We start from the raw sequence: 27,570 nt of genomic DNA on the forward strand, positions 1-27,570 counted from the left end.
AGAATTAAAGCTCATTATTACAGTGTGTGTTGAGAATTGCTCAATCTATGTGAACACGGGGGTTTGGGGCATCCTCGGGAAAAAAAAAAAAAAAAAAAGAAGAAAAGAAAAAAAGAAAAAGCCCACAACTTCGGAACGTAGTGTAAATCAAATATGTATAATGCTTATAAATTTGTAACACGTTGCCGTGCCCCTGCTCCTATCCCCTGCCCGGCGCGGCGACGCCCGCACCGACCCCGCTTCCCTCCGCGCCCGCGGGGCTCCGTTCCGCGCTGCAGCGCGGAGCCGCGTCCCTCCTCCGCGGCTCGGCAAAGGTCGCGCACCCGAGCGCGACAGGAGCAAAAAATCAGCGGGGACACACACAGGCGTGGGGGGAGACGCTTTGCCGCCCCGTTTCGCCGGCACCGCTGCCCGGCGCGGCGGGGCGCGGAGGCTCCGCACGGCTGCGCGGCGGGGCGGGGGGCGGCCGCTGCCCCGGACACCCCGCCCGCTCCGGGGTGACCCCGGGCCTGTCCACATCCTCCCCCGCCGCGGAGCATCCCGAGGCCGCCCCCGGGGTCCCGCCTGCCTCCCAGCGCAGCCTTTGCAGGGGTTTTTCCCCCCTGTCCTTTATTATTATCATTTTAATTCCTTTTTCTTTTGTAGGCGACCTCTCGGCCAGACACGGACTCTGCTCCCCACGCTCCCCCACCTTCCTGCCTCGCTTCCCTCTTTCTGTCCCTATTTTTTATTTTTTGTTGGGAGATAAAAAGGCAAACAGAGCGCTCTGGCGCTGGCGAGGGGCTGTTTGCCTGCCTCCGCCGAGGCCTGGCCAAGCAGACTTGGCTTCACGCCTGAGCAGTTTCTGGAGAGCGGCGCGCTGGAGAGCAGGGGAGGCAGCACCTGGCCCTGCTTTAGGAGCCATCTCCTTTTATTGACAGCCAGATAAGCAGGCGGGAGCCGTGGTGTTTCCAACGCTTCCCTGGAGGACCCTGCCGGGTTGCAGGGAGCCGCAAGCCCCTTAATGGCAGCGGCTCCAAACGCGCCGCGAAACCCCTTCCTGGCAGCGCCCTCGGGGCCGTCGCTACCTGCCAAACGCGCGGGACTTGCGCGGCCCGGCCGCCTAAAGGGACGGGGTCACCCCGCATCCGAGCGGGATCCCTGCCCCGGGTGGGTCCCCGAGCCTCGGGAGCGGAGCAGGGGCCGGGGCAGCGCCCCGCACAGCGCTCTCCCCGCACCCCCCGGCCCACCCAGCCTCCTCCTAATGGAGCCCGCGGCCCCCGCCCCAGCCGGGTCGGGCGGCAGGTTCATGAAACATTTAAGTGCAGTTCAATAAAACTATCGGCGGCGGGGCGGCGGGGGGGCTCTCTTGGCCGATGAATTATTTACCCTGACAAGTGTGTGCAAATAACGGCCTCTCCCTCCCGCTCTAATGGGAGAGGGAGCGCACGGGGAGCCCGGCCGGGCCCGCACCGCCCGCGGAGGTGCCACACTGCGGGCGGGCTGCGCTGCGCGGCCGCCCTCCCGTCTGGGAGAGCCGAGGGCTTGGGGGCCACGGCGTTCCCGCAGGAGCCACGGGGCTGCGGCAGGTTTTGGGGGGGGGGCTCCTTTTCCCCGTGCAAGAGCGTCCCTTACGCGGAGGGCGTTTAAGGAGGGAAGAAGCCAAACCTCAGCCTAAAACTGAGGTTTTAGAGAGGCCGGGGATAGGCCCGGCTGCCGGCTGGGCTGGGGCGAGCCGTCGGGCCGCAGCCCCCCGTTTGCCGGGAGGCAGCGGGGAGGAGGCAGCGACCCTGCCGCTGCCCGAGGGCGCCCCGGACCAAGGGGGTCCCGTCCCACGGCCGAGCCCCGGGTGGGGCGGGGCCGGGCCGAGCCGTGCCGTGCCCACGGACGGGGCGGGCGGTGTCCGGGCTCGCTCCGTCCGCGCTCGTGTCGCCTAAAATGTCTCATTAGCTAACTACTGTCCGCCGTGACGTCACCGGGGCGGCCCAGCCAATGGGGGAGGCGCTGGCGTGGATATTAAGGGAAAGTTAGTGCAAAGGCAGCACCCCTCTTTTGCTGTCATTGACATTTAAACTGTGTGGCAGGTTCTCGCGTGGAAATTGGCCACCGGAGCCGCCAGGTACCTCCTCCCGGCCGCGGGGACCGCCGCGCCCGGACCCTCCGCTCCGGCTGACAGGTAACGAGCCCGCACGCCCCCGGCCTCTCCCGACGGGAGGGGCCGGGCACCCCGACCCCGGGCACCCCCACCCCGCGCGGGGAAGGCGAGGGCAGCGGGCCGGAGCCCCGCACAACAGGTGGGGGTGGGAGGGAGCGGCTCCGGCCGCTGCCCGCCCGTCGGAGGGGGCGCCCCGGGGCGGAGGGGGCGGCCGGCGGTGGAGCCGTTTCCCAAACTTCCCCCGCGCGGGCGGCGCGGCCCCCTCCCCTTCCCCCCGCCCCGTGACCCGGGCCCCGCTCCCTCGCCGTGACCCGTCTCGGGTGGCGGGGGCAGCCGCGGGTTACCGCGCCCCTCGGAGGAACCCCGCACGGCGCCCGGCTCGGGCTCCGGCCCCCGGGACGGGAGCGGGGCACGGAGGCCCCGGCCCGCACGGCCCCGCGGAGGAGGGTCCGGCGGCGGGGCTGCGGGAGGCGAGCCCCGGGTGAGTCCCTGACCCTCCGGGCTGCCGTCGGGGGCCGCGTCCCGGCCGCTCTGCGCCGCGAATCGCCGGCGGCTCGCCGCTCGCCGAGGACGCTCGGTCGCCCCGCTCGGCTTGGAAAGGTCCGGTCGCCTCTTGGCGACCACCTCCGGGCGCCCAAACTCAGGGTTGCCTTCCCAGCCCTGGGTGCCTCTGCTAAATCAGGGCGTCGGTGGGAAAGAGAGGTGCACTAGAAAGGCCGTTCTTCCTCCGAAATAACGCTAAACAAAATAACAGCTTAAAACCTAAAACACCGCTTACCTGTCTTCGAGCGTCTCCAAATACTCCTTATGGCGCGTTAGCGGGAACTCTCCCTGTGATGCTTCACTATAATATACCGGTAAATGGACATTCTCCTTCAGTAATAAATCAAACACCATCTATCTCAGATCCTCCTCCCTAATTAGAGATGTTTATTGGAGATGGTGTTTATCCAGCTGTCATGCCGAGAAAAAGCTGTGACATAATTACCTCTGACCAGATAGTCTTTTATATGCATATCTCGCTGACATATAAAGGAATCGGATTGCATTGAAAAAAAATGACAAGATCAAATGTTGATTTTAGCCGATATAATAATATTTCTGGTCATTAAATTAATTGAAATCCAACTTTTAGGTTCTCCAAATTACGAATCTCGCTATTTAAACTTTTTTTTTTTTTTTTTTAACAATTAAATGAGAGCTTCTACCAAAAGGATCGGCAAAGGGAGATATGCCCTGCAAACTTGCCGCAATAAATCAGCTTAAAAGAAAAAGAGCCCTCCACCCCTCAGCCGAATAACACAATTGACGTGAATACGAGGAGTTTCTCTATCGCTTCCTCGTGATTTGCCATGTGGAGGTTTTGCTGCTATTTCGGGAGGCCGGGAGGGTCCGAGATGGGAGAGAGGCGAGAGCGGGACACCTCCTTAACGCTTTATTTTTAACCCCGCACCTCGGCGGGGCCAGCGCGACGCTGCTCCCTTTGCTTTCGTGGCGTTGGCAGCGCCTGCGGAACCATCTGCGTGGGGCTGCGAGCGAGCCCTGAGAAGCTCCGAATTACTGTGTAATTGAAAATATATTTTTGGGAAAGGCTGGTTTTACAAATATCAAGGGTGTAGGCTTTTGATCCGTTCTGCCGCCTGTGTTCTCCAGTTGCTAATAAAACTCGCATTGAGCTCCTTAGTGGCTTGATTAACAGGCAGATTAACTGTTACTGGGGTTTTGAACAGCTTGTCCCAATCAATAGCATTTAAAAAGCCCGTCAGGATGCTCTAAGCTTTCACCCCCCGTTCTTTTCTGAAGGCTTTTCGAGCGGGTCTGGTTGCACGACACTTTTCCCATATTTATAATCAAAGGCTTTCTCGTACAGAGAGATGTGTGTCCGTCTTCCAGTTTCAGAGCGACTTCGGCAAGGTCCAGAAAGCTTTATTTTTTTTTTTTTTTTTTTTTTTTTTTTTTTAAGCCTGCCATGCGGAGCTGTGCCTCGTGCAAAAGGCCAACATAAAAGAGGTTAAATCGATTCCAAACTTTTCGCGGATTGTTTATAAACTAGAAAAGCTCCACTTAACTCAGTGTCCTGCGCATTATAGGTTTCAAACACTGTCTCTACATATACAAATAGGCATTAAGTGTCCTGGAGGCAAAAGCATTGTAGTCTAAGACGTCAGGATTTGTGTATCTCTTCAGTTTTAGACCGAACTGGACAAGAGGACTTTAAGCATTTTTCTGGGTATTAAAAAAGGTAGTTTGCAGCCCAGATATTAATACAACGAGACGATAGTGGAGTTTCTAACTCAGCACTTTCTGCTTTCAACACCTAACAAAATACGAAAGGGAAGCAAACGCTGCTCTTTGATACAAATCAATACCAAGGCACGAGATCATATTTTAAAAGTGAAAAATATTTTAATTAGGAAAAACAAACAAAAAGGCGCGTCTTGCCACGTATAATAGTTACTTACCTTTGGTTTTTAAACAATTTTTATATTACACCCTTTTTTTTCTTTTTGTTGGGAATAGTTAAGGAAAAAAAAAAAAGAAGTGGAGGGAGGGGAAAAAAAACCCAAAAACCAGATGCAGAAAAATGCTAGTTACATTAATCCCGTGCGGATTTTAAAGTAGAAATCTTCAAAGAGTGCCTAAGTCCATGCCGAGGGCCGGGGCCGCGGGGTCCCACGGCCGCGGGGTCCCACGGCGCAGCCCTCCCCTCGGAAAAGGGAAAAAGAGGAAAAGGGGGGGGCGGTCTGAGCCTGCAGGAGGGCAGGGCTTTGGGGCGAAGGGAACGCCGAGCACCTCACAGCACTGCTGCCCCTCTCCCCCAGTTACAAAGGCGAGCGGAGACATTTTAAAAGTGGAAAATTCACTTTCCAAAAAAAATTAAAAAAAAAAAAAAAAAAAAAAAAGAGAGGAAAAAAAAGAAAGGGAAAAAAAAAGAAAGGGAAAAAAAAAAGAAATGAAAAAAAAAGAAAGGAAAAAAATCAAGAAAGGGAAAAAAATAAAAGGAAGACAAGAAAGGAAAAAAAAAAAAAGGAAAAGGAAAAGCAGGCCGGCCGGGCAGGGAGGGAGAGCGGCGAGTGGCAATCTGCTAGATGGAAAAAGGAAAAAGAGAAAGCACAGCGTTTCCTTGGGAGGTATCCAGGCGCGGCGGTCCCGGCAGGTCCCGGGGCGCTCCCGCGGGGCGCGGGGCCGGTCCCGCACGGCCCCTCCGCTGCGGGCGGAGGTAAAATGGCGGCGCGGAGCCGCGCCGGACCCGCGGGGCTCGGCGCCGGGACAGCTCCGGCCCCGCGGGACGCGACGGGGCGGGAGGGCGGCCCCGCTGCCGCCTTGGCCCGGCCCGGCCCGGCCCGGCCCGGCCCGCTGCTCTTTCTTCCTCCCAACTTTGGCTCGGGGCTCCCGCGCCAGCGGCGCCCCCCCGCACCCCGCCGTGACGTCACCGCCTCACCCCTGCCCTCCCCTCCCCGCACAGGGAGGGATTTTTATTCTTTTTTTTTTTTTTTTTCTTTCTTTTCTTTTTTTTTTTTTTTTTTTTTTTTTTTTTTGGATGGGTGGGGGCGTTAAAAGTTTTTTTTTGGGTGGAGGGAGCACAAAGCCCGCGGCGCCCGAGGGGGAAATAGCAACAAGATTACGGCTGCTTTATTCTGGCGAGGAGGCGTAAGAAGGTGCTAATCCAAGGGATGGCTAATTGAGAGCTTGTAAAAATGATATTTGCCTGCAATTTCGGACAAAGTGGTTTTTCTCTTTTCCCCCTTTAACGCCCTGTGGACAAGAGTTAAAAAAAAAAAAAAATCTCTTATTTGCTAGAGAGGGAGTGCAACAGGGCAAAAAAACCCTTACAACAACAACAGAGAGGAGGATAAAAAAAAAAAATCAAAAGCCACGGACACGACTGACTTCACTCCAGAAAAAGGACTAGACCCCAGCTTTTAACATCCCTTTGGATCCTCCGAGATTGGTGCGAGTTTACAAATCGCAGGCTCTTTCTCTCGCCCGCAGGATGCGTGCGGCGGGACGGCCGGCCTCGGCCAGCGGCAACTAGGAGGGGACCGGCTGCTCCGCGGGACGGCTCGCCGGGACTCGCCCACCCTGCCCGGGGGGGCAGGCACACGGCACACAGGTTCGTACTTCACTTTGGACTTTGTTTCTCTTCTCCTTTGCCGCTCTGGAAATTTTCCTCTGCGCCCCTGGAAGGATGCCTGGCCACGGGCAGGTCAACTAGGTGGCGGATGATACTTTGGAAAGTTTTGGGGAAGAGGCGAGGAGCTGGGGGCAGCCGGGTGAGGGAAGAGCTTGCCCGAGCCCCTGGTGTTGGCAGAGCCCCCCTTGGGGTGCCCCGAGCCCCACGGCCGGGCTGCCCTTACCTTCAGGGGGGGATCCCCGTCACATCACACCCAAACGCTCCCGTGCGTCCATCGCGGAATTCGGCTCCGTGTCTACAAAAACGCGTGACTCGGGGCAAAACTCGAAAGGAAACAAGCCCCGCAGGCTGACCTAGGCCTGGCCAGGGCGGCAGAGCCCCGAGCTGCTGCAGGTGGGGCCGGCTGGATCCCGGGGCAGCAGCGCGGCCGCTCTCCCTTCCCCGCATCCTCCGAGGAAAGGCTTTGCTTGGGCCGCCCCCCGGCTGCAGAAGGGGCCGGGGGGAAGGTGCCCACCTCAACCCCGGCGGGCGCGGAGCGGGGTGCTCACCGCGGCACCGCGGCTCGGGGGAAGGGTAGGGAAGGGAGCGGCGGAGGGACAGGCAGCAGTCTCTTAAGAGCCCATTTTGTGCTATTAGGGAGCGGTGGCAGCTTCTCGGCGGGACAGGGGATGACAGTGCATGACGGCCGAGCAGCCCATTATCCCGCTCCCATTGAGGAGCCCTTTCACTCACATGCAAACTCCTTGGCAGAGTCGTTTGTCTCCTCATTGTACTTTATTTAAGAATGCAATGGTTGTCAGGGCTCTTATTCAATTTCAAGATACTTTATTGATGAGCTTTGACTTTTAGCACTTTTCACATGTCAAGAGAAGTCAAGTGTATGCGGCTACGACTTCATTTTATGCTTTGCGCGTTCATACTCTCCACTTTCCGCGGTGGCTCTTGGAATTTCTTTTTCCTGTCTCTTCTCCTTCTTCCCTTTCTTTCCCCCAAGCTTTTTTTTTTTTTTTTTTTTTTTTAATTGTTTTTTTTCCCGATGCAGACCCCCTTCCCCCTCCCCCCCGGACCACTCGCCATAACCGATTGGGACACCCTGAGCTCGGACTGGTGCTCCCAGTGTAACCTTAAATGCATGCGCTGAGGGGTTGCTTTAGAGTTTACTGAGGTGTGTCTTAATAGTCCAGCATTCAACAAATGTACTTGTGGTGTGTGGTCAGAGCAGCAAAGTCATTTACTTACTTTCCCCCTTGAGTTTCTGGCAGCCAGTGAAGGGGGTCCCTTGCAAAAGGAGAGGGAAGGAGGGGGGAAGCCTCTTCCTACGGGCACAAAGCGACAGCACTGCCCAGCGCCCGGCTCTGCCCTTCTCCAACTCCTCCGTGGGATCTTTAAAAAAAAAAAAAAAAAAAAAAAAAATCAGCCCGGCAGCCCTTAGTCAACAAATGGCACGTGGGAGAAGTTGGTGAGTGTTTGGTAAAGGACTCTTCAGGGCCTTTCACAAGAGCCCTCAATACACAAAGTAAATGGTGTATTTGCTCTGCTCTTTCCCGGCCGGGCAGAGCCTCCCTCTCCCAGCGCCGGGAGCGGGGAAGGAGCGCGGCGGCCTCGGGGAGCCCCGCTGCCAAAGCGCCTGTCTCCCAAATATTTATGTCTTTACCATTTGAATGTTATTTCCCCCTTATCTCCCATTGTCGGACTGGAGCGAACTGTTTAAATGCAAATTGATCCCCCCCCCCCCTCTTTCTCCTCCTCCTCCGCCATCACCACCGCGGCCCCCTCCCCCAGCCCGACCTGAGGACGCGGCTGGGCGCGGAGCGGCGCGGGGCTGGCGGAGCGCGGCCGGCGGAGCGCGGAGCGGAGCGGGGCCGGCGGAGCGGAGCGGAGCGGGGCCGGCGCGGGCTGCGGGCGGCGGCGGCGGCGCCGGGCCCTGCGCATTCATATTCAAACGCCTGGGCCAATTGGGCCGGGGCGGGCGGCGGCGGCCAATGGGCGGCGGGGAGGCGCTGGCGGCGCTTTGCATACGGCGATATTCGGGTGGGAGCGGGCGGCGTTTGCACGGTGCGGAGTGATTAGTGGGTTTGAACCGCCGGCCCCGGCTCCGCCGCATTTCCCGCTCGGGTCCGGGCGCAGGGAGGAAGTGTTTTGCTGGAAGATGATGACAGAGGTCAGGCTTCACTAATGGGCCAGTGAAGAGCAGTGGAGGCGAGGCAGAGACCAAGGCACACACACATTAATACACTTGAACCATCACCAATCAGCATAGGTGTGCTCTGCCTCTCTCTCCCCACTTCACTCACACACTCTTTTATCTCTCGCTCTCCAGTCACTGACAGCCCATTTTATTGTCAATCTCTGTCTCCTTCCCAGGAATTCAAGATCACACAACCAGCAGCTTCAGTGGAGAAAAACTATTTTGCTGGCAACTCTTTTTAAAGCACCATCATTTCAAATCAGTGCGCTCTTAAACTATTGACAGGAGCTTTGACAACAAGACAGGATGCCTCATAAAGGTGAGTCTGTTCATTTATTCTCCCAACTTCTCCCTCCTCGCATTTTAATATTTAGGCAGGGCTCTCTCTCTCACCCCTCCTCTCTCGTTCTCTCTCTCTCTCTTTCTCTCTCATATTCCCATTTGCATTCCGGAGAGCTTCCCAGGGAACTTTCCAGCCCAGGAGCTCACAAACTTTCTGCCTTTCACATAAGCCCGTGTCCTCTGGAAAAGCTAAAGCATCTGACTCGGAAACCAATGCCAACACCAGCAGCAGTAATTCCCACGCAGCGTTTGCTGGCCAGGGAAACCACAAGCGCCGGTGTCCGCGGTGCCGGTGCTGCCGGTGCCCGGCTCGTAGGGGCGGCGGGAGCCGGGCTGGGCTCCGGCCCCACGCCACGCCGCGTGGGAGGGAGGGAAGGAGGGAGAGAGGGAGGGAAGCGGCGCCTCGCTGCCCCCGGGGCGGCCCCGTCCCCGGCTTCTGCTTTGTCTTCTGCGGTCTGGGTTAGGGGAGGCTCACTCCTGATGGTAGAGAAAAACAGAGGGAGAGCGGCCGGGAGAGTTGCGTGGGGAGAGGAAAAAAAAAAAAAAGAAATTAAAAAAAAAAAAAGAACCCATATCCTAGGCCAAGTCAGCTCCCAGGCGCGGTACAGGCGGGGAGCTGAGCGGAGCTGAAGGGCTGTCAGCTTTAATCAGCCACCCGGGGATCTTCCCAACTTGTCCCTAGTGCCGGCAACTTTCCCAGCTCCGGCGCGGGAGAAGCGCCGGGGGCGCGGAGCGGCCCGCACCGAGCACGGCGGGCCCCGCCGGCCGCCCCGTCCCTGCTCGGCACTGGGGCTCGTCGTGCTCCCGCTTCGGGGAATTTTTTTTTTTGCTCCCTTTTTAAATCGATATGCTTTTTTTTTTTTTTTTAATATTTAAAAATCCTTAACATCTCTTATTTCTACAAGAGCCCCTTTGATCCGCCTCTGCAATCCCTCACTACAGCAAAGCTTTTTTTTTATTATTTTAAATTTTTAAGAAGTTATAAACTTTTCGCCATGCAAGAAAAAAAAAAAAATTGCTCCAGCGAAGCACAAGAATAAACTTGGTTCCATTTTAAATCGCAAGTGCAATTGTAAAAAAAAAAAAAAAAAAAAAAAAAAAAAAAAAATCTGGGTTTGAATTTAACCTTGTAACGCTTTGCACGAAGGGGTTTCATGGGCACGCAGAGCAAGAATAATTTCTGGAAAGTTTAAAAACAAACTTTCTCGAATGATTTAATGTACCTGGCAGAGGTTGTTTTGAAAAACGACAACAACCTACTAGAGAAGAAAAGTGAGTGCATCTTCTCTATTTTAGGGGCATAAGATAATAAAAGTGGCCCTTGACAATAAATGTTTATAGCTGCGGACCTTCACCAGCAACTCATCGCAAACCGATTCGATTTTATCTTTTTCGCGTTTGCCCCGGGAAGGCGAAACTTTGCCCTTAACGCCTAAATACGGTTTCACCGGGAGAGAGAGGGGGGGGAAATGCTTTCTGCCACGAGATTATATGAAGATTTCGAGATTAAAACCCGAGTTGAGGATTAGGCCTGGCCTATTGGGGCACGGCAAATTGCATCCCAGCTCTCGGAGGGAGCCGGCCGGTGCCGCGGGCCCGGGGGTGCCGCGGGGCACGGCAGGAGGAGGCGATTTCTCGCTCTCGGTGCGGGGCCCGGCCGGGGCTGCCGGGCCGCTGGCTGGAGGCGGTGGCGAGTTGCTGAGCAGACACGCAGCTCCTTGCCCCACGCCTCCTCTTACCTTGCTGAAGACCTTGGTTACCCTCGCCCTCTATTGTAAACCGCTTTCGGCTGTGTTTGGGTTTGTTTTGTTTCGCGGCTTTTTATTTTTTTTTCTCCCCCCCTTTTTCTCCCCCTCCCCCGCTTCTTTTCTTTTAAACCCACTCTGTCATTTCTGAGGTCCGCGCGGGCAGAGCCGAGAGCTGGAAGTTTGCTGGTGCCTTTTCGGATGGCTCCTTTCGCCCCGTAGGCCCCGCGTTTATGATTTGTGCATGAAATATGGGGAGGAAATCGTGTCTGGAGCGGGGGGTTTCCCGTCCGGTGTGTGTCTATGCAGACGTGTTCGGTGTATTAAAGGGATGACTTCACGTTCAGTTCAGCTGAAGGAGATATCACCACGTCTCCACTGAAGTACAGTGTAGCTTGCTCTGCTGCTAATCAGGTAGCTCTCCAAAGAGCAGTAAATATTTACCAGTTAAAGTCTTCACGCTGCGAGAAAGTACTTGTTTGATGTTTATTTTTATGGATTTAAGATTACTAAAAGCTACTTAATAAATTATACCGTGGCTAGTCCTGAATGGGGAAACGTGCCTCTTTGATTTCTCCATCATATGCAGGAAGAGTAAAATTAATATTCATTATAGGCGCAAAAGAAAGAGAATGAGTATTTTTAGGCGGAAAAAAAAGGGAGAGAAAATGAAGGCTGCGACTATTTCATTATTTTACCTCCTTTTTTTTAGCAACCCCCTTGAATGGGCTCTTTATTGTAATTGTCCCTCCCCAATTGAGCACCCCACTGAGCTGTTGTATCTTTTTACAACCCCTAACAACTCGCACCAGTAACACAATTACCGCCAGATATTTATAACGAGAAATTACTTTTCCATTTTCACCCCGCGACGATTTCAAATAAATACATGGGGACGCATAAATAAATAAATAAGTGGGCCGGGGGTTGGCGGGGGGGGGGGGGGGGAGAGGAAAGGAGGGAGGGAAGGAAGGTGGCGAGAGGAGGAGAGAGGGAGTAGTGGAAGGAAGGAGGGAGCGAGCGGGGGGGGTGGGGGGGAAGGCGCTGGGGACTGTCCAGGCGCTGGGTCAAGGCAGGCACTAATGAAGGGAGAAGGGGCTTGTTTCTCTGCTCTTTGTAAGTTGGAGGGTTGTTGGTCCGTTGAGTTGGGAAGCTGCGCGGCCGGTTAAGGAGCCTGGGTTTCTGCACTCGGGGTTTGGGTAGAGGAGCAGAATGGAGGCCATTGTTCGCTTTCTGTAGGCTTTGTTTAACAGTTCTCACCCCCTCCTGTTCTTACTTTTTAAAGCAGTGAGGCGAGGTAGACAGCGTGTGTCACAGTACAGTGAAAAAGGGGAAGATCTAAAGACCAAAAAAGAAGTTAATCACAAGACGGGGAGTTTGGGGGAGAAAAAGTTGCTAGCGCCGCGCGGAAAGGGGGAGAGGAAAAAAAAAAAAAAAAAAACCACCAAAAAAAAAAAAAACCTCGAGGAAATACCCGGAGGTAAAAATGGAGCCCCGCTCCCAGCACGCAGGGCAGACGGCGGAAGGTTCCCCCCGCCGTGCCCCCCCCGCCGCCGGTGCCCGCGCAGCCCCCGCGCAGCGCCGCCCGCTCCGCTCCGCTCCGCTCCGCTCCGCTCCCCCCGGGCCGCGTCCCGCCGCCCCGCACACCTTCCCGGCGTCGCTGCACACTTTTTAATGTACTTCTTCTGCTTTGTCCTAGAGGGAAGACTTTAACTAGTGACACGCAGATGTGCGAGTCCCTAAATTGTATGAGAGGACAGTCCACCCCGCTTTCAGGCAAGTTTAAAAACATGACTTCGGACTCTCTTTGTGATTGTTGTCGCTCCACTTAATACACCACCTCAGCGAAGAGCACTAACGACGAGGCAATACGCCACCTGCATGCAATTAAAACGAGAAACCACTTGGCGGGCTGCTTTTCTTAATTTTTTTCCCCTGCGAGTTAGGGATAGATATGAACATTTTTTTGCCTTGAGGTATTAAAGCCCCCCAAATCCTTAAACGAACCGGGGGAAGATGCCTAAGGATAACAAAGTTAGCCGGTGAGATATTAGCCTCTCTGCAGCTTAACCGTGTGCATTGCCTCCCCCTGATTAACGCCTATTTTGTCACTGATAGACTGCTATAGGCGACCCCCGTGGGATACTGCTCTATCAGCCCAACATGCAGAACAGTAAGTGACTCCGCGCCCCTTCGCGGCCGCGGGCGCGCAGGAGCGGGCAGCAGAGCGGGGCGGAGGGCTCAGGCCGGGCTGGGGAGGGAGGCGGCTCCGCCGGGAGCGGGGCCCTGCGCGGCCGGCGGCGCCCGCCCGCCCCGTCGGGGCGCGGGTACCTCCGAGGGCGGCGGGGAAGGGAAGGGCCCGGCAGCGCTGGCACGGCTCTCGGGCCACCGGGCCAGGCCCGGGCCAGGCTGCGTCCCTGCCTTCTCTGCCGCGGGAGCTGGGCAGGAAAAAGCCACTCCGCGTTAGGTGCAGCTCCTCGCCGCCTTCTGGGTTTATTTGCTGATGCCTCTGTGGATTATTAATTTTCTGGGGGGGGAGGGAGAGGCTTTTTGTGGTGGTGTTGTTGTTGTTGTTGGGGTTGCTGTTGCGGTTTAAGACCTCGTGGATAGGCCTGCGCGCTTCTCAGAGGGGACAGCGCTGGCACAGGGCGGGAGAGCACGGGCACCGAGTCGGGCGTGCTGGCCGGGAGAAGCGGCCTCTCTTTGCGCCCCGGAGAAACGGGCTGCGCGGAGGGACTGCCGGTGAGGTCCCAGCCGGTCCGGAGTAGGCCTCATCTCCTCGGGACGCGGATCCTCCGCGGGGTGAGCCCCACACCCCGCGGGCCCCGTCATCCTGCGCGCGTAGCGGCGGCGAGGGGCGCAGGTGGAGCTGCGCGGCCCTTGCGCGGAGCAGCCGGCCCCCACCCCAGCGCTCCTCTGGAACCTGACAGGGGACGCGCGGCTCCCACCCCTTTATCATCCCACCCAATAATAAGTTGTCCCCCGTGTGAGGAGCATCCGGAAAAGCAGAGGTTTTAGGGATGAAGCGTTTTTCCCCCCCTCCCTTTTTTTTTTTTTTTTTTTTTTTTTTTTTAAATTTGGTTTGTTTTGATGTCACTTTGTGGGGGTTTTCTCCTTCTTTTATCTTCCGGGGCCGCTGCGTGTGCGTGCGATGTGTTTTCACTTATCCCGAGCAAAAACCGAGCCTCGGCAGCCCGGGGAAGGTTTTACCTGTGCCTCGCAAGGACGGCGGCGGCTGCCCTTGGCCGTGGCGTGCCGAGGGTTTATGGTAATGGGGGATGCCTTCACTCGGCCGTTTGGGATCGCCACTGCAAAACGCAGAAAAGATATCATTCGGGTGAAGCCTTTATTTTGTTTAAAGGTCGCGGCGGGCTCTTCAGGCTTTGTGTTAATAACTCCTGGGTGTATATGGTGCAGAGCATCCAAATTGACACCATATGTTTTCCTATTAGATGACTAGCAATAGAATACAAGGCGCATAATCATTGCCACTGGGCGAGATCTACACCGCTCTCCAGGGAAATTATATAATGATTAAGGCTTAACCTTTTAAGTGAAACTTTGATTTTGCTTTCCCCGCTGCCATTTTTTATGTCGGCGAGGGTCCCCCCGCACGCGTTCACGAGGGCCAGAGGAGCAGGGGGGGGAAGCAGCCGCGGGACTGCGCCCCCGGGCCCGCACCGCCGCCGCGGGCCGGCCCGCCCGCCGGGGCGCAGCCCGCCGCCCCCCGGGGCACAGGCGGGGAGGGACGCGGGGCTCCTCTCCCTCCCCGCGGTGGGGAGCGCAGGTCGCAGCTCCGGCCGCGCTGCTGGGCCGGGGCGGCAAATTCCCCAGCCCCGATGTCACTTCGAATCCATTGCGCGGGGAGCGCGCCCCCTCGGTGTGTCCGCGCAGAGCCCCCGGCTACCGCAAACCGCAGCCTCCCTCGGAGGGAGAGCGAGTAGAGTTCAATCTAGTCTGAGTGATATCCAAATGCGGACAGAAAGGGTCGTTTTATCATGCTACTATTTGTCGTGACGATGCAATTTTCAAAAGCAGAGTACTGTCATAAAGTGACACGCCTGCCACAAGTGCTCCAACTGATCTTTTCAATTAGCCTTCCATGCATGATCCGGGGCGACTTCCGCCTATTTCCAGAAATTAAGCTCAAACTTGACGTGCAGCTAGTTTTATTTTAAAGACAAATGTCAGAGAGGCTCATCATATTTTCCCCCTCTTCTATATTTGGAGCTTATTTATTGCTAAGAAGCCTGGGCTCTTGGAGTCAATTTATCAGGAGGCTCCAAAGAGAGGAGAGCGGAGAGCGCGTAGAGCAGAGCTTCTCCAGGGAGACCCTCAAAGCCTGGAGCTTCAGGTTGGGCACTGGCGAGGCAGCCTCTCGCTTTGCTTTTGGCGAAGCGAGCTGCGGCTGGGCGGATGCAGGCAGGCTCGCTTGGACTTGGGCTTTGGGCTTTTATTTTTTTTTTTTTTTTTTCGGCGGGGAGGAGGGAAAAGAAAAAAAAAAAAAAAAAAAGGCGAAGCAAAGGAACAACCCAAGGCGAACCAGCCAGGAATATTCTGGGGTTTTGGGTTGGGTTTCGGGGTTTGTGGCTGCCGCGGGTTTCTCAGACGGGGAGTGCGCCGTGGACGCATTTTCGGAGCCGCGATGGCTCCCGGGGAGCAGAGGGCGAGGATGGCGGCGGGGCCGGGGCCGGAGCCGGCCGGGGAGCGGTCGGCCTGGCCGGGCGGAGCGGAGCGGAGCGGGGCGGAGGGCAGCGGTGCGCTGGGTCGCTCGGCGGGGGCTGCGCGGCTCGGGCGGGAGCGGAGGGTGCTATGGTGGGCGCTGTGCTTCCCGCAGGTCACAGCGGCGTGAACCAGCTCGGCGGGGTGTTCGTCAACGGGAGGCCGCTGCCCGACTCCACGCGGCAGAAGATCGTGGAACTCGCTCACAGCGGCGCCCGGCCCTGCGACATCTCCCGGATCCTGCAGGTGAAGGCGGCGGCGCCCCCCGTCCTCCCACCGCTCCGTCCGCTCCGCTCCAGCGCCGCTGTGTCACCGCCGGGCGCCCGGGCGCTAATGCGACCCCCCCACACCCACCCACCACCACCACCACCACCCGCCTTCCAGCCTAATAAAACGATCCATCTGCTCGATTGTTGCTGCAAATAGACCTTTCGATGCGTATATATACATATATATGCCTTTGCAAATATTTAAATTTTTTACTTTTCGTTCCCCCTTATTTCCATCCGGTGATAACCTGCGCTGTCGTTACAGTTAGTTTGCTGTAATAAACTGAATTATACGGCTCGGCATAATTTCAGTTTCCTCTCCTTCCCTCCCTACCCCCCGTATTTACTTATGATTTTGTGATATCTGTATGCATTTGGCGTGGCTTACTGTTTATTTTTATTTTTACTTTTTTTTTTTTCTTCCAAAAAGCAAAACAATACCTAAAAAAAAAAAGAAAAAAAAAAGAGAGAGAGAGAGAAAAGAACCCCCCTCAAAGCCACGCTGTTTTAGCCCGGAATCTGTCCTTACGGACATTCGTGCAATCTGGCGCAGTTCAGGGGTATTTTGTAAATGTAGGTCTTGAAAACCCTTCGCTCACCCCTTCCCCCTCAAGTCCTTTGGCTAAGAGCAGTGAGAAGGATGGAGACTAGACTGGTTTACCTATTGTTCGCATTTAAGGCGTATTTTAACCTTGATACTAAGAGAATTACGTTTTGACCAGATGATTTTTTTTTTCTTCCAAATGTTTTTAAAGTATCACTTTTGTAGAGGGTAGGGCCACGAATGTAATTTTTTTTTCTTTAAGAAAAAAAAAAAAAAGACTCTCTAAGTAAGTTCTCATACCATTTAAGGTATATTTTTGTGTTATAGACCCATGCAGATGCAAAAGTCCAAGTGCTGGACAATCAAAACGTAAGCTTGTCATTGTTTAATGCATACTTAAACAATTTTATTTTTGTCTTGAAATTATTAATAATGTGATTTTCTGTCCGCTTCCCTATCCAGGTGTCGAATGGATGTGTGAGTAAAATTTTGGGCAGGTATTACGAAACTGGCTCCATCAGACCCAGGGCAATCGGAGGTAGTAAACCGAGAGTAGCGACTCCAGAAGTTGTAAGCAAAATAGCGCAGTATAAACGAGAGTGCCCCTCCATCTTTGCGTGGGAGATTCGAGACAGATTACTATCAGAGGGGGTCTGTACCAACGATAATATACCCAGTGTAAGTTCATGAAAAAAACCTTCCTGTGTGCCGTGTACAATGCTGGGTAGCCGTAGCGAGCCTCTGCTTCCTTTGTTTTGGTATCAGAAGAGAGGATAGCAGGTTCACATCATTTGCATGTGGCAGGGTCAGACGCATTTTTTCATACAGAATCTGACAAATGCCTTTAAGGAGGGAGAAAAAAAAAATAAAAAACAATATGCGGGTCACCCCTGTGCCTGGCGCCTCAGGACCGCAAGCATCAGTCGGAGCCTTCACTCTGGTTTTGCAGGGTTGGGTTTGGGGCTTTTTTTTTTCCCCTTTGCTTTTTTTTTTTTTTTTTTTTTTTTTTTTTTTTTTTTTTCCTTCCCCCTCCCCCGTGGTTTGTTTGTTTGTTTGCACCACCACCACCAGCAGCAGTGAGCGAGTCGGGGCGGCTGGGACTCGGCGGTGCGGGGCAGCCGGCGCTCAGGGAAGCCTTGACTTGCGCCCAGGTCGAGCCGCCCGCTGCGCAGGGGGACGCGGGCGTTGCGCGGGTGCCTGGCGGGGAGCGCGCTACCGCACTACCATTGCCTTTCCTGTCCTTTGCCTTCCAGGTGTCGTCGATAAACAGAGTCCTACGCAACCTGGCTAGCGAAAAGCAACAGATGGGTGCCGACGGGATGTACGACAAGCTAAGGATGCTGAACGGGCAGACGGGGACCTGGGGCACCCGACCCGGCTGGTATCCCGGCACCTCGGTACCCGGGCAGCCCACACAAGGTAAGGGACAACGCGGTCGCCGCTCCCCAGCTCGGTTCGGCCTCGCCCGGTGGAGGTGGCCCCGACCACCGGCGGGTCGCCCTTGCCCCTTCCCCGGCCGCCGGGCGGAGGGTGGCGGGCGTTCGTGCCGCCGCCTCCCTGGGCGGCTGCGGGCAGGTGGGTGCGGGCCGGTGGGTCGGTGTGGGCGTCCGGCCCCGGCCCGGCCCGGCCCGGTGGTGGGCAGGGGAGCCCGGCAGCACCCACTGCCAAAGCCGCGTCTCCGCCGAGCTGCGGTGCCGGCGGCCGGGCGGGACCCGGGGCCGAGCCTTAACCTCGCCCATCGCCCCGTAATTAGGGGTCCCTCTCCCTGCCCGGGCCGCCTTCCCGCGCCGGGGTCTCTCCCCAAAGCCGGGGCGATCGGTAACTATCTCCGTAGGGCTGATTATAATTCCTCCTCAATGGACCCGAAACAACTTTGTAAATATAGGAAACTGTTTATCCTGAAGATTAATAGGTATTTGTTGTAGGAATGACAAGGGGATAATATGAAGGATAATGGGATGTTACGTTACATACTTAAGATGGTTAATGGCTTCTTTTTGAATGCGGGCTCTGTTGAGGCTCGGCTCTCCCTGGCTCTGGTCATTCCTTTAGAAGAGGTGTCTATATACAACAACCTGCTTTTTGTTTTCACCCCGCAAGGAAAAAAAAAATCGGTAACAGTGTGCGGAATATCTGGTACAAAGGATGTTTCTGTCACACGCAAGAATTTGTTATGGGAACAATTCTGTCGCTATGTAATTGCTCATTAGAGATCGTTTTGTTTCTCATTAAGGCGACATGAATAAGCGTCTAGTTGAAGGAGACAGCTGTAGAAATGTTCCACAGGAGACCTCTGGACACGATATGGCACCGCTTGCCAATTAGACATGTCAGTTTTAAGAGAAGAAAACAGTCTATGAAGGACACTAGAAAGATAGAGCGGAGCCCTCGCTTCCCCCCACCCCCACTTCGGTGTTTTTTTGTTGTCCGGTTGCGGGGTTTTCCTTTGGCGTTTTGTTTTGCCCGATGTCCACCCCAGGAGCCGGGGCGGCTCCTGCCGCCAGCCGCCCTCGCCTCGCCCTTACCTGAGCGCCCCGGCCCGGCCGGGCTCTCCCGGCAGCCCCGGCTCCCTTCGCTCGCTGCCCGCAGCGAGAGGCGAGGCGCGCAGCGCTGCCGCGCAGGGCAGCGCACCCTCCGCCCGTGCGGCTCCCGGCGGCCGGGCGCCCTCCGCTCGCGCCGGGGAGCGCTTTTGGGGTTTTTATTTTTTTTTTTTTTTTTTTTTTTGTCTTAGGAAAGGCGTTAAATGGGGAATTTTCGGTGCTCGGAGGCCCAGCCCTTGCGCGGGTGCGGTGCGGGCGCACCTGGGCCGCGCTGCGGCGGAGCCGCCCGTGCCCGAGGCGAGGGCTGGGGGGGGCGGTGGCTCGTTGGGGGCCAGTGGTGGCCCCTTCCCGTGGCGCGGGGACGAGCGCAGTTTCCGCAGGGGAACGCGGGCCCTGGGCAGGGGCGTGCGCGGCCGGAGGGCCTCGGGAGCCCTGTCCGAAACCCCAAAATGAAGCGGTGCGGAGCGGGCAGGGCTGGCTCGGGCCGCGGGCGCGGGTGTGCGTGGGCAGCAGAGGCGAGGAGGAGGCAGGCAGGCGCTTAAAACATCCGCATGGCAAAATTAAAATTAATAAAATGGATTTCCTCTGGAATATTCATGCTCCCTCTAATGTTTTTCCCTTGCAGGGGTATGTTACTGGATTTTAAGAGTCCATTACTCAAAAAGCATAAGGCGAGGTTAGGTCTCAGAGGGGTACAAATATGGTCTCAATCTGATAAACGCCATGCAGCAGTGAATAAAATAATGGATACATGAGGGCTGACAGAACAAAAAGAGACATCTCTATCCGGGAGAAATTCTCCAGTGATTTAGTGGTTTTAGGGATCACCGAGACACTGTTTCTTATCTTTTTTTCTCCCCTCCCTCTCTTATAAGACTAAAGCCTTCTATAGGATTTAGACACTTTCTCTTTCAACAGATGCTACAATGTTTTGATCCCGGCTCTATAGCTGAGAGGTGCAGCAATTGGTTTGCTATCTTTTTTTGCTTGTTTTCCGCCTCACTGATTAAGACACTAAGAAACTAAGGAATGATTTTATTTCCCAGCGTCTTTTTTTTTTTTTTTTTTTTTTTTTTTTTTCCAGGAAACAAATCCTATACCCAGCGTCAGATGGTCTGGCTATAGGATAATAGGGACGGACATTCACTTGCTTTCTTACGGATTAGGTCTGGAAGGTGGAACAGCCCTATTGAGATCGCTTCTTTTAGGGGCTTTAAAAAAAAACCAAACAACCAAAACCCAAAGAAAAAAAAAAAAAAAAGAGAAAAAAAAAGGGGTGTGTGTCTAAAAAGAAGATATCTTAATTGTCCGGGGCAGGGTTGAAAATGACCATAAGCGAGTTTAGGTGAAACTTTAAGCTGGCTGAAAGATTTTGGGGAGCGCACCGAGACGGGGCGGCAGCAAAGTACGGCCTCAAAACTTCGGAGCGGGGGCGCCCGGTTCGGGAGCGGCCCGCTGGGCTCCCTCCGCTCCCCGGCAGGTTCGGGGCGCTCCGCGGAGCGCTCCGGGCTCGGGGGGGGGGGGGGCCCCCGGGCGCTGCGGGCGCGGCCCGAGCGGACAGTGATGGATGAGGGCGGTGGCGGAGGTGAGCGCGGCCCCTCCGCGGGCGGGCGCGGCCCCCGGCGCTGCCACCCGCGCTTGGCAGGGCGCTGCCCCGCCGCGGCGGCCGTCCCCGGGCCCGGGGCTTTGTGTGCCCTGAAAGGCGGCTCCCCCCGCCCCCCCGCTATTCACCCGCCGCCGGCCGCCTCAATGGGGCTGCGGCCGCCCATATGGTGACCACGGCCGCTGAATCCCTGTGTTTAAATGGAGGAGAAAGTTCGGGTTTTAAAACATTTCAAAGTGGTTGAAAGGGTCCCACCAGATCCTGTCACAATTCCCCCCGAGCTTTGAAGACCGGGGCCATTGTTCGCCGATTATAAATGATATTACTTTAAAGTTGATTTCCCACAATATTTAAAGGATGTCGCGGGAGTGTCGCTATTTATTTTTGGCGTAACTTTTCAAGGGAATTAGCATAAGTAGCCCATGCGTCCCTCACCCCGGCTCCCTCTTTATGCGACATCAAAACGCTTCGAAAAATATGCTTTGAAAGGAGAGGGAGAGCTCATTTAGGACAACGACTTCTCTGCCTCGCCGGCAGCCTCCGTCCCTCCGGCCCCGGCGGCCGGGGGTGCCCGCGGAGCCCCCCAAGAGCAGCCGGCCCCGGGCCGCAGCCGCCTCCGCCCGGGCGCCGAGCACAATGAAACTTTCCCCTGTTTAATGACAGAAATTACATTAAAAGTGGTGGAAATGCCCTAATTAAAAATGTACCACTTAAATGGTATGCCAAACGCTCAGCTGCAGAACAAGCGTATTTAGCTAGTTAGTGAACTCGCTACTATTTCTTTTAAAATTACATGTTAAAATTTTAAAAGAAATCTTACTTTTCTCTGGTGCAACACATTACAAAGAATGGACAGTCCTTTTATCTAAATATAAAATTCCATTTTCAGCAATTATAGCCTGTTCTTGGTGATGATATAATTACAGCTGTGCTCAGTAATAGGTGTCAAGGCAATGCACACTCATACAATAGTTGAATAAAACTGCAGAACAATGCAGGCACTTCTAAATTCACAACCTTTAAAATGAAATTGACTGTGCAGAATTCAAATAAAAACTGGATAAATATTTTTTTAAAAAGATTACAAGCTTGGTTTGGTTTCTTAATAGCATTTTCTGCAAACCTATCAACATCTAATTGATTAGATAGGAATTACTGATTATAGATAATCTGAAATACTGAACATCACTATTTTAAATATAGCAATAGGTAAATAAATGCAGCAGACGGAGGAGACTGCCATGGCACTCCACCAGGGATTCATGGAAAGAATCACTTTCAGGGGAAAGTATTTTTATGCAGGTTTTATTCCAGAGGGAAAACAAAATGAAATTAAGACCAGGTGATCATAATTCCTCATCTCCGATGTTTACATAAGGCTGGAAACCGAAATGTTTCTGTGTTACCTGTGCCATTAGCGCCGTGCTGCTTTGATACCCGAGACATTTTTAAGGGAGGGTGTCAGCAAACATGGCTGAACTCGTTTCCAGTTGCATTATTTCTCTGATAGGGATCTTCAAACAAGGGTACCTGCATTTCACTTTCTGACTCTCTCGGTTCCACAGATGGCTGTCCGCAACAGGAGGGAGGAGGGGAAAACACTAACTCCATCAGCTCTAATGGAGAGGACTCAGACGAGGCCCAAATGAGACTCCAGCTGAAAAGGAAGCTGCAGAGAAATAGGACATCCTTTACCCAAGAGCAAATCGAAGCCCTTGAGAAAGGTGAGTGACATTTTCCTACGGCCGAAGCAGGAGAGAAAACAAAATGTGCCCCGACTACATTACCAGCTGAACGTGAGCACGGCATTCCTGTGCCTTATATATATATGTATATATTTAAACTCTGTGGCTCCCTCCGCGCTCTTTTATTCACAGAGCTCCAAACATTCATTGGTGGCCGTGGCGTGCCCCGGGAAAGCTGTTAAAATGGTTTCCAAAGGCGAAGTGTTCAGGGCACAGATGACACCGATGCTGCACCCCGGGCTTCTCTTGGGGGGATAACTCTCCTCCCGTCCGCTGTGCTGCATCGCTGGGGAGGCGAGGGCAGGCAGGGGGCTGGCAGAGTCCTCCATGCCTGCCCCCACGCTCACTCCCCATCCCCAGTGCCCGGGGCTGGGAGCAGGTGCCCTTTTCCCTGGCCAGCCCGGGCGCACCTCGCCTCCGACCCGCCGCGGAGCTTCGTCCTCCTTTTGCGCTGTTATTTAGCGACGTGCCATTTCGCTTCTTGGTGACAGGGTCAGAGCTGCCTTGGGGACCCCCTCGGTGGAGGCAGAAGCCCTCGCTGCTTCTTGAGAGATGCAGCATTGCACCCAAGCCTGCCCATCCCCGTGGCAGTGCTCCACAGCAGGCAAGGCGTCCTCCTTGCTAACACACAGGCGGAAAGCTCAGCTTTGCCCTTACAGTGATGCTTCTTGGGAGCATTTAGAGCACAGGCAGCACAGGAGCAGCTCTGGTTCTGCAGCCAGCCACATCAGCTCTGCAGCTAATGCAAGAATATTTCCTTCTGCAGAATTTGAGAGGACCCACTACCCTGATGTGTTTGCAAGAGAGAGACTAGCTGCTAAAATAGACCTGCCTGAAGCAAGGATACAGGTACTGATTTGCCCTGCAATTACAACTGTTTTTACTATTACTATTCTGATTTTGTTACTTCTGGCTTCTCAAAGCATGGGGCAACCCATATTTATGATCAGGTATTTGCCCATGTCCCTCTTTCAGGAAAATAGCAGCAGCTGGCTTTGCTTTCACCTGCGCTGCTTTGCTCTCGAGCTACGTGGGGGAAGCCCTGTGCCTCTAGTCCTTGTAAGGTCACTCACGTCTCTCAAATGCTGTATTTCCAGGTGTGGTTTTCCAACAGAAGGGCCAAATGGAGAAGGGAAGAGAAGCTGAGGAACCAGCGAAGACAAGCCAGCAACACTCCCAGCCACATTCCCATCAGTAGTAGTTTCAGCACAAGCGTTTACCAGCCGATCCCACAACCAACCACCCCCGGTAATGCCGCCAACCCGCTCACGTCCGTCCATCCTCCGGGCCAAATGAGACTCTGAGGCTGTGCTGCCAGTTGTAATTGTGGTTAAACTAATGTGTTCCATCTATCTGTCTATTCTATTATAGTTTCCTCTTTCACATCAGGTTCCATGTTGGGCAGGACGGACACGGCGCTCACGAACACGTACAGCGCGCTGCCGCCCATGCCCAGCTTCACCATGGCCAACAACCTGCCTATGCAAGTAAGTCCAGTGCCACGCCAGGGCACGACATTCCCTGGGGACTTGGTAGCCCCTGGGCTGGGTGGGAGTGTGGGTGGGGACCCTTCCTCTGCACGATGAAGGATTACAGACCCAAACTGCGCTGTGGGGAAACCAGCACCCAAAGGCTTCCTTGGCATCTGAAACGATGCCCTGTCTGGGGGAATCAGAAGGGAAAGGGCACTGAAAGATGTGCTGCTCAACAAGCACTTCTCTCAGGTTTTTAAAGAGAAAAGTCCTCAGATTTGCAAGGCAACAAATCTGGGATAAAAGAATGCTGTTTGGGAAAAAAAAAAAAAAAAAAGTGGTTAACCTCTGGAACTTGCTGATGCCATATTGTGGAAATTGCTGCCTGAATAAGCTGCTGGAGGGACCCGACCTTCTGGATGTAGGTAACGTGGCAGCGGCACATTAGGAACACCTGAGAGAGGGAAGGATGTGATTAGCATCAGTGGTTATGCCAGCTAAGCCAGAATTGCAAGAGCTGTCAATCCTCATGCCTGAAAGCATTAGCTGATCACCAGCTGGGTTAGGAAGAAATCTATTCCTTTGGGGTCTGTTTCTATAGACCTTTCAGATGCAAAATTCCTCCTTTTTTAATGGTGGGGCTGGCCTAGGAAGGTGCTGGCCAATTACGGGAGTTTTACAGCTTTGTCTGAGGCACACAGCATTGACCACTGCTAGAGACAGGCGAGCAGATTAGAGAGCCTGACTCCTTCGCTGCGGCAATTACGATGTTACTAATTGCTGAACCAAAATTAACCAAATAAAGTTAGAGTCTTGCAAGTCTGTGGAAAGGAGCGGCGTTGGCTAGGTCGCTGCTTCGTGACGTTGGAGGCCGGCGGCGCCGTCCCCGGCAGCGGGCTGGGAGCAAATGACAAAAGATCAAAAGGCTGATCCAGGAGGGGACCCTTGGGGAAAGCAGGAGGCCCCTGATTCACCACCGGGCACCTGGGCAGGGGCACAGCCTCACTGGAAAACGCTGCCTACGTGGTCACTGTGGCAGGGCAGCCACGCGGGCTCGGAGCGGGGAGCCGCTGGCATCTCTGTGCGGGTGCACGGGGCGTTGAGTGCTGTCCCAAAGCAAGTGGGGCTGTCAGTGCTGCTGGAGAAGGCGTGTGGCAGGGGTGTGCAGGCAGGAACTGTGTGCAGACGTGTCGGCTCTCGTGCGCTCGGGCTGGGAATACCTTGACCTCCACGGGTCAAGGCTGCGCTGGTCCCCACTCACCCAGCAGCCTGGAGCAGGAGAAGCCCCTGCTTGGTCCCTCCCTGGCACTGTGCCATCCCTCTGCCCCTGCCCCCAGCTGCTGTTCCCCCTGGCAAATTGGGTTTTAGGGGTTGGAGTTGAGGTACATGGAGATGTCTGTTCTGGGATGTGGCTGGCACAGGTTTGGGGCGGCTGTGGCTCTGATGGGGATCAAGGCGTGTGTGTGTATGGGGTTTGGGGGTTCCCCTTCAAAGCCTTGGTCCCCCCAGCCCTGCACGTGGTCTGTGTGTATGTGCACCACGCTGGCAGACGCAGGACCAGCCTCTGTGCCTCAGAGGAGTGATTTTAGTTACAGCACCAAGTGAGAGGTAACTAAAATGTTATTTACATGCTAGTTACAACTACAACTAAAATGTTAATTACATTGTAGTTACAGCACTAAGTGCGAGGTAAGATGCTGGCCCTGTCTCTGGCTGCAAATGGTAGGAGACATCTTCATTTTACATGGATATAAACAAGGGCAGCACTCAGGCTTAGGGACGTAACACCTCCATCAGCATCTGGATGTAGGGATCTGTCTGAAAAAGCGCCAGCATGGTCCACGCTGGTTTTTAGCCCAAAAGCCTCCAGGAAGGGCCTGCTTGGTTGGGCTCCTAAATAGGTCTTTACACCGGGGTGCCTGAATTTGAAACTTGAAGCTCATTTTTTTTGCTGTCTGAGGGCTGGCACGTCCGTGCCCAAGAGTGTGATGCTGCCTTTACCTGCAGGGCCACTTACCACTTTGTGCTTTGCCCCCACAGCCCCCGGTACCCAGCCAGACCTCCTCCTACTCTTGCATGCTGCCCACCAGTCCATCGGTGAATGGACGGAGCTATGATACATACACCCCTCCTCACATGCAGACACACATGAACAGCCAGCCCATGGGCACCTCTGGCACCACTTCCACAGGTGAGTGACCCCCTGCTCCTCCAGCCATCAGGCTTTTCACCTGTATTCCCTGTGAGAAGTCTCTCCCCATCACCGGGGGAGGTCTCTCTGTTGGGATGGGTTGCTGCCATACCAGGCAGAAGATGAAAATGTATAACCTTGCAAACTAGAGCCAAAAAATTCCGATTTTTAAGCTGCTTCCTGGAGGACTAGATGGAAAGAAAGCTGATTAACAGAGGTGGTGTGGAAATAGCAGGACAGAGGCAAGCTCTTTAGTGAGCCCCCCCATCCCCCAAAATCTTCCCTGTATAATTAAATTCTAAATCAGCATTTATTTTAGCATTACATTTCAGCAGAGGTATCCACAGTGGTGAGGTTAAGTGTATGTGAAACTGTTTGCAGAACTGGGCACATTTTTACCGTGTCTGTGTCAGACGTTATTTATTGCTAAAGGTTTGAAGTTATCAAAGAGGCAGGGAACCTGTAGAAATATTAGCCCATGCATAAAAAAGGCAAATCAGGGCAAAAAAGGGCAAGAGTCAGCAGAAACAGGAGCAATCCAAAACATCTTTTCAAAATAATAGAACAGAACTGTTCAGTGTATTTTGGGCTGAATTCTCAACTGATACAAATGAGCCCAGGCTCTGGCATTTATCTCAAAGCATGAAAGTTTATTTATTACTTTATAATCCCTGAGATGTGCATAATTTTTAAAATATATACACCCCCAACCCCCGGTTCCACAGGCTGGTAGATGGTGAGATTTTGTGAAACCACAAAGCAAAAATTGTGCTATGTATAGAAAAACTAAAATATCCATTTTCCCCTCTGGATTTTCAGGTCTCATTTCCCCTGGAGTGTCAGTCCCCGTTCAAGTTCCTGGCAGTGAACCTGATATGTCTCAATACTGGCCAAGATTACAGTAAAACATGTGTTAATTCTGTAAATGACTATATGGACAACAGTTGGATGTTCAGCAGTATTTTATAAAGGAAGAATGGCTCTCAGAGTACTTCTGTACTGCAACTGTGCCCTATGCTGTAACACATGGAAAAGACTTTCACATGGACCTTTGTACACTGAAGGCATTATATCAGTTGGAACAAATCTTCATTTTGGTATCCAAACTTTTATTCATTTTGGTGTATTATTTGTAAATGGGCATTTGTATGTTATAATGAAAAAAAAAAAAAAGAACAATGTAGACTGGATGGATGTTTGATCTGTGTTGGTCATGAAGTTGTTTAAAAAAAAAAAAAAGAAAAGGAAAAAAAAAAAAAAAGAAGCCATGATCAACAAGCTTTGCCACGAATTTAACGAATTTAAGAGTTTTATCAAGATATATCGAATACTTCTACCAATCTGTTCATAGAATATGGATTGATGTTCCAAGTTTGTATCATTCCATTGCATATAATTAAACCTGGAACAATACGCACTAGATTTATGTAAGAAAAATATCTGTTGGTATTTCCAAAGGTTGTTAACGGCTGAAGCTATGTGCAAACAGGGGTTAAGAGAGAACTTCGATGAAGAAAAGAGTTTGATAGATAAAAGGTAGATTGTGTCTTCGATATAATCCGATTTGTTTTATGTCGAAATGTAAGTATTTGTCTTCCCTAGAAATCTCCCAGAATGATTTCTATAATAAAGTTAATTTCATTTATATTTGACAAGAATATTCTATAGATGTTTTATACACATTTTCATGCATCATACGTTTCTTTTTTGGTCGGCAAGAGTTAATTGTTCTTAGATATAGTTGTACTACTGTTCACAGTCCAATCATCTTTGTGCATCTAGAATTCATTCCTAATCAATTAAAAGTGCTTGCAAGAGTTTTAAACTTAAGTGTTTTGAAGTTGTTCACAACTACATATCAAGATTAACCATTGTTGATTGTAAAAACCATGCCAAAGCCTTTGTATTTCCTTTATTATACTATTTTCTTTTTAACCTTA

At 53.5% G+C, this 27,570-nt stretch overlaps 1 protein-coding gene across 17 annotated transcripts; it reads left to right on the forward strand.

Annotated features, from left to right (window-relative positions):
- The first annotated feature begins 1,996 nt into the window (after positions 1-1,996).
- Positions 1,997-27,570, forward strand: PAX6 (paired box 6). 17 transcript variants are annotated; one of them, XM_053946144.1, is made up of 13 exons: positions 1,997-2,155; positions 6,128-6,248; positions 8,634-8,776; positions 15,382-15,512; positions 16,407-16,448; positions 16,542-16,757; positions 17,333-17,498; positions 21,788-21,946; positions 22,734-22,816; positions 23,065-23,215; positions 23,339-23,454; positions 25,480-25,630; positions 26,450-27,570. In XM_053946144.1, the coding sequence occupies exons 3-13, from the start codon at positions 8,764-8,766 to the stop codon at positions 26,533-26,535; spliced, it is 1,314 nt and encodes a 437-aa protein (XP_053802119.1). In that variant the 5' UTR covers positions 1,997-2,155; positions 6,128-6,248; positions 8,634-8,763; the 3' UTR covers positions 26,536-27,570. The 17 variants fall into 17 exon arrangements, with proteins under 17 accessions (XP_053802119.1, XP_053802120.1, XP_053802121.1 ...); XM_053946145.1 differs by lacking the exons at positions 1,997-2,155; positions 6,128-6,248 and adding an exon at positions 8,387-8,430; XM_053946146.1 differs by lacking the exons at positions 1,997-2,155; positions 6,128-6,248 and adding an exon at positions 8,475-8,529.

This window comes from Vidua chalybeata, chromosome 6, assembly GCF_026979565.1.
Source record: "Vidua chalybeata isolate OUT-0048 chromosome 6, bVidCha1 merged haplotype, whole genome shotgun sequence".
NCBI classification, from domain to species: Eukaryota; Metazoa; Chordata; class Aves; order Passeriformes; family Viduidae; genus Vidua; species Vidua chalybeata.

Coding starts and splice junctions, on each gene's coding strand:
- PAX6 (XM_053946141.1), top strand. CDS start 15,190: ATGGCTCCCGGGGAGCAGAGGGCGAGGATGGCGGCGGGGCCGGGGCCG. Junction 23,216..23,338: donor CCCACAACCAACCACCCCCG/GTAATGCCGCCA, acceptor ATTCTATTATAG/TTTCCTCTTTCACATCAGGT. Junction 25,631..26,449: donor CTCTGGCACCACTTCCACAG/GTGAGTGACCCC, acceptor CTGGATTTTCAG/GTCTCATTTCCCCTGGAGTG.